Raw genomic sequence first — 6,179 nt, forward strand, 5'->3', positions numbered from 1 at the left:
ATGATATCCTTCGAGTCCATCAATCATCCATCGAAGGCTTATCTTTCGAGCTCATCGAAGGATCGAAACAATCCTTCGATGACTCAACCTTCGACACAGACATATTACTACCATTGTCTAACTGTTTGGCAAAGTCAAACCAGGAGGATGGTTGACTTGGTCAAACTTACAGGACTAATAAAGGACATCGTTTTATATGAGACAGAATACAGACAAAGTACAGACACAAGTGCACCAACATAATCTTATCTTTTTTTCTTTACAATATAGTTTTCTTCATTCTTCGTAGCATAATCTTTTTGAAGATGCAATTGTATCATTTTAACTCAAAATTTCAACAACAAACAAAATATAAAAACCAATTAAAACAATACAATTTGTACAAATATTATTTATATACTAACTATTTAAAATAATGTGTATCTAAAATGCACCAATGGCATATATAATCCTCCTTTCTTACTAACAATTAACTTAGTTAGTTAGTCCAACAACTTATGTCACTTTAATAACACTAACGAAATATATATTATTAACAACAATTTATAATTTTAGAAATCTATAACCAGGCCTATTATTATCTTGTAATATCCAGCTAACTATTCTTAAATTAATTTGGTTTAACTTTATGTATTTGGGCCTTATTCACATCCTGGCTAAGTACTAACCATAAAATGGCTTGTGTGCTTGGGAAATACGTTGGGATGGCCCTTAGTAAAGCCGCTTGATTCATGTCAATAAAAGAATAATTAGGCACATGAAAGAAAAATAAGGGAAGAAGAAGCAGGGGGGTCGGGCAAATTTTACTTTAAGTTGTTTTCAACTTTCACACAATTCCTTCTCATTCTTGATACTTCTACCTGTAACTGTAATATAACTCTCTTTTTCAAACTTGAATCAGGTAAATAACTTGGAACACTTGAGATTCCTCTCACTCATATTCTATCAGCTACCAATGATTTTTCAAATACATAACCTAATTGCAGTTCTTGATGACGTTCAGTTTCTACGAGCAGAATTTGGAGCATTATGATAAAGGAAAATCATTCATTCAAAGAGACAAAACACTGTAATTATAAAACGTATCTTCTGATAGACGTCACCAGTGCTCTGGAGAAAAGAGTTTCTTACAGAATTGAAATTCTTTCCGGTGGAGTTAAGCATCCCAACATAGTCACCCTGCTTGGATTTGTTGTTGAAGATTCTGAGATGATCCTTGTCATTGACAATTTTTCTAATGGATTTCTTGTGAGTATTTGGAAAACTTCAAAGACAAACGTTGTTTTGACTTGGGAAAAACGTTTGAAAATCTGCATTGATGTTGCACATGGGTTACATTATATTCACTCTCAGATGGAAGACCAAAAGATGATAATAATATCGTGATATATGTAGCGGCAACATTGGATTGGATGAGAACTGGGGGCAAGATTGTTGACTTTTTGGTTCTCCGTTATTCCTGCCTCAAATCAAGAAGACGAAGCTCTCTATTTCGAAAGTTATAGTGGCAGGACTAGGCTACATAGATCCAGAATACAAGAACACTTACAAGTTAAAAAGAGAATCAGATGTTTATGGTTTCGGAATAGTCTTGTTTGAAATTCTATGTGGGAGATTAGCCAATGACCAATATACCATAAGGAGAGTGACATAGGGTTGGCCCATGTAGCAAGACGAATCTTCAGCACAGGATCACTAGAAGAGTTGATAGATCCTATAATAAAGGAAGAAGTTGGTGAAAACAATTTTTGTTCTAAACAGAGGACCCAACAAGGATTCTTTGCACACGTTTTACTACAATTGCACACCAATGTGTGGCTGAAACTCAAGACCAACGCCCAAAAATGGAAGTCATAGTCAACGAACTTGAGAAAGCATTATTCTTTTCAAGTAAGTCATCGTTCTAACTTCATATTATGGTTTCCCTAGAAGTAAAATAGTTTGATGATTCACTATACGTCTACAATATAAAAACACAAATGTGGATTGGTTGATGAGGTTAGATTCAACTAATAAAACACAAACTGTTGGGTTTACACTGCTAAAAACTCCTTTCCATCGTCTAGCAATATTGCATTCAACCTCTTAAGTTTACTTTATAGGCATTATAAGATTCTCAATCCTCCCTTTTAGACTATCAATTAGCACTTTGCTGATATACTTATATAGAAGTATAACAGAAATGATTTAAAGTTCAATTTAACCTTCCATGATATCACCAAATTACCAATTCATCAATAATTTTATAGTTTTTACTATATTAAAAAACTTATCAATTTTAGTTTTTATCAATATATGTATTTTACTTGGTGTGTCATGTTTAACAGACAAACAACAAGGACAACCCCAAACTGTTACTTGAAGACATAAAGCAAGCGGACACAAACTTTCATTAATTGATAATTGGATCGGGGAGTGGAGGATTTGGAAAAGTCTATTAAAGGAAATCTTCAACATGGTGATGGATTTAAACCATTGTTGCAAAAGCGATTGGATTACGAGGTTTGGTCAAGGGGAAACAAACAATTCTTGAGTGAGCTACAAATTCTTTTGGATTATAAGCACGAGAATGTGATTGGTCTTGTAGGGCCTACTGTGATGAAAATGATGAAAAAGTCATTGTTTATGAATATGCATCCAGAGGAAGTCTTGATAGGTATTTGAATGATTCTTCTCTTACATGGGTGAAACGGCTTAACATATGCATTGATGTTGCAAGGGCGTTAGATTTCCTACACGGAGGAGGTGGAAAACAAGCGAAGGTGATACATAGAGACATCAAATCTGATAACATATTACTAAACCATGATTGGAAAGCAAAACTTGCTGATTTTGGGCTTTCTTTAATAAGTCCATTAACTCATGAAACAGACTATGTCTTCGATCATGCATGTGGCACACTAGGATACTTGGACCCAGGTTACAGAAATCAGGATTCTTAACTATAGAATCTGATATTTATTCATTTGGTGTGGTACTATTTGAGATGTTGTGCGGGAGATCAACGTTTATAACCACAAGCATGAGGGTCACTATCTATCAGATTTCATTAGAAACAATTTGATAAAGGAAAGCAAGATGAGTAGTGTTCCAGCAAATAAGGGAACAGATGGAGCCGAATCATTAACTACATTCCAAAGATTGCCTACCAGTGCCTACATCACGAAAGAGAAGAACGACGACAACAAAAGAGTTTTTAATGCAACTTAAGAAAGCATTGGCATTACAAGTAAGTTATCTCAATTATAGGGGTGAGCAGAAAACTGAAATAATCGAACCATAACGGAAATAACCGAGAAAACCTTACCAAAAAAACGAACCAAAACAAAAACCAACGGTTCGGTTTTCGGATTTTTTAATAACCGAAATGTTCAACTTTCGGATAACCTTTTTTAAACCAGAAAAAACCAACCGAACGGAACCGATAAGTTACAATAGTAGGCCTAGTCCATATATTTTTATGTTTAACTTTAAGTTGTTTAAGTGTTAACACATACTAGTAGAAATTATTAATTTATTTTTGAATGTAAAGTATTTAATATAAAATTAAATGATATTCAAAGTAATATAAAAGAAAATTCTTAATAAAAACTTTGAAGAAACATAAAAATAGATTTGAAAGTTAGGTTTATGTGAATAATAATTAAATTAAAATATTAAATACTTAAGAAAGATTCTTAAATTTTTAATTATACTTTTTATTTTTTGATCTTACATTATTATTTTTTTCAAAAACTGAAAAGAACCGAAAAACCCGAACCAAACCGAAAAAACTAAAACCGAACGGTTTTAAAAAACAGAAAACCGACATTTCGGTTTTGGTTTTTCCCAAAACCAAAGCGTGCACACCCTGGTTCCTTTAAATACATTAGTAATAAACCATAACTTTAACTCGTTGTTATTGTAAAAAGCTTATAAATGGTAATTTCTAATACTACTAATCTTTTAATGACAAGAACAACACACATATTACAAATTGTATTTGTCTGGATATGTTTTAATTCATTGTTTTCGCATTTTATATATTGTTTTAGTTTTCTTAATCATTATGGTAAAATACTTTGAAATATTATGTCATATTTAAGTACTTATAAAACAACTGATGACCTAATAAATATGGTTATGAAGATGCATATATTATCCAGATGTATTAAATTTACGAGTTTTATATATTATGTGAACCTTTTACATCGTAAGTACCACAAAATTCATTCATATTTATTTAGTTAATTAAGGTTACTAAATTAAAAGAAATAGGAAAGTCATGGATGGAGATTACTAGATCGTATATATTTATGTATGTGTTGTTGCTCTTACATCTTATAAGATCTTAACTTCTCCTTCATTTGTAACTTTGTTTTTACTCTAATTTATACTTGATAACAGAACATGACATCAACAATGACCATGTTCGCTTCCTCGAATCCCACTTGAAGATGTAGTAAAGGCCACCAACAACTTTCATGATGATTACATTATCCAACATGATGGAATTAGTACCACATATAAAGGACGGCTCTTGTGGTCTGGAAAGTTGATGAAGATTGCTGCACAGAGATTTGATTGTAGGCACGTGGAAGGAGACCTCAAGTTTTTGAACGAAATTTCCGTACTTGCGGATTTCAAGCATACAAATCTGGTCTCTATCATTGGGTTCTCTGATGAGAAAGATGAAAAGATCATCATAACCACGTATGAGGCCACTGGAAGTCTCGAGCAGTATATACAACAGCCCGAACCTTTACATGGAAGCAAAAGATTTGAGGATATGTGTAGGTCTGGCTCAGGCATTGAGTTACCTCCATTATGATGAGGGGTGTGATTATGTATCATACATTGTAAAATCACTAGCGACACATTCTATTGGATGCGAATGGGGAAGCCAAGTTATCCGGTTTTGAATTTTCCATCAAACAGTCTGTAAACTATAAGGACCAGGTGTGCCCTTGTGAACACACTGGCACAATGGGTTATGTGGACCCAGCAATTGAAAAGACGGGAGGTGTGACCCACAAGTCGGACATCTACTCATTTGGTGTTGTTTTATTTGAAACATTGTGCGGGAGGAAAGCATTAATTCAAAATGAGGCTGAGATGTCTCTAGCTCAGTTGGCCAAGTATCATTTATGAAAAGGGAACACTACATGATATAATCCATCCTCCTCTATTAAATCAAATATTGTTTCCACATCACTCCTTATATACTCAAAGGTAGCATATTCTTGCTTAATGATGATCGAGCACTCCGCCCAGATATGCACCATATTGTGGCTAAACTTGAGAAAGCATTGGAACTTCAGTTGCGTTATGAAAATATTGTAAGACCCTTTTTCTATTTTATTATCTATTATTTTTTTTTTATTTGGCATTCATCATTCTTGGATGGTAATGTCCTTTGTTTCTGTGTCTTCATTTCCTATTCTACTTGAAAGTAAGTCAAAATAGGATGGTAATAGAATCCAAATTGAACGAAAAAACAGAAACATCAAGGATGGGTAGCATAGTTTTATTTTTTGTGGGTTTGGAGATGTATAGTATTAGGTGATACTGTTCAATTAACCGCATTGAATATGATATATGAATTAAGAAATATAGGCAAATAATATCTTTAAGTTACAAACTGAAAATTACTACAGAAATATAAATTTTGTTAGAAGTATGTGTGAGTATTCGATACTTTAATTTGATATTTGGTCAGTTTATGATTGGATTTTGGGTAATGGGTGTCCTAACGGTAATTTTTACCACATGACCATACGAGGTATGTGCGGGTTTCAAACATCACCAGCGACACATTCTATTGGATGAGAATTGGGAAGCCAAGCTATCGGGTTTTGAAATTTCCATCAAACAGTCCGTAAACTATAAAGATCAGGTGTGCCCTTGTGAACACACTGGCACAATGGGGTGTGTGGACCCAGCAATCGAAAAGACGGGAGGTGTGACCCACAAGTCGGACATCTACTCATTCGGTGTTGTTTTATTCGAAATATTGTGCGGAGGAAAGCATTAATTCAGTCTGATAGGTCTCTAGCTCAGATGGCCAAGTATGGTTATGAAAACGGAACATTGCATGATATAATCCATCCTCATCTATTAAATCAAATATTGTCTCCGCAATCACTCCTCATATACTCAAAGGTAGCATATTATTGCTTAAATGATGATCGAGCACACCG

The 6,179-nt window shown here is 33.9% G+C and overlaps 1 protein-coding gene across 1 annotated transcript; it reads left to right on the plus strand.

Annotated features, from left to right (window-relative positions):
* The first annotated feature begins 2,455 nt into the window (after positions 1–2,455).
* LOC118489707 (receptor-like protein kinase HERK 1) lies at positions 2,456–2,942 on the plus strand. The gene is made up of 2 exons (XM_035987233.1): positions 2,456–2,502; positions 2,588–2,942. Exons 1-2 carry the CDS (start codon positions 2,456–2,458, stop codon positions 2,940–2,942), a joined length of 402 nt encoding a protein of 133 aa, XP_035843126.1.
* Positions 2,943–6,179: the final 3,237 nt, after the last annotated feature.

Source organism: Helianthus annuus, unplaced genomic scaffold, assembly GCF_002127325.2.
Source record: "Helianthus annuus cultivar XRQ/B unplaced genomic scaffold, HanXRQr2.0-SUNRISE HanXRQChr00c008, whole genome shotgun sequence".
In the NCBI taxonomy this organism is placed as follows: domain Eukaryota; kingdom Viridiplantae; phylum Streptophyta; class Magnoliopsida; order Asterales; family Asteraceae; genus Helianthus; species Helianthus annuus.

Bases quoted from the DNA above. Each gene is read 5' to 3' on its own strand.
- LOC118489707 (XM_035987233.1), top strand. From the start codon at position 2,456: ATGGTGATGGATTTAAACCATTGTTGCAAAAGCGATTGGATTACGAG. The intron at 2,503-2,587 runs GTTTGGTCAAGG...TTGGTCTTGTAG, and splicing joins AAAAGCGATTGGATTACGAG to GGCCTACTGTGATGAAAATG.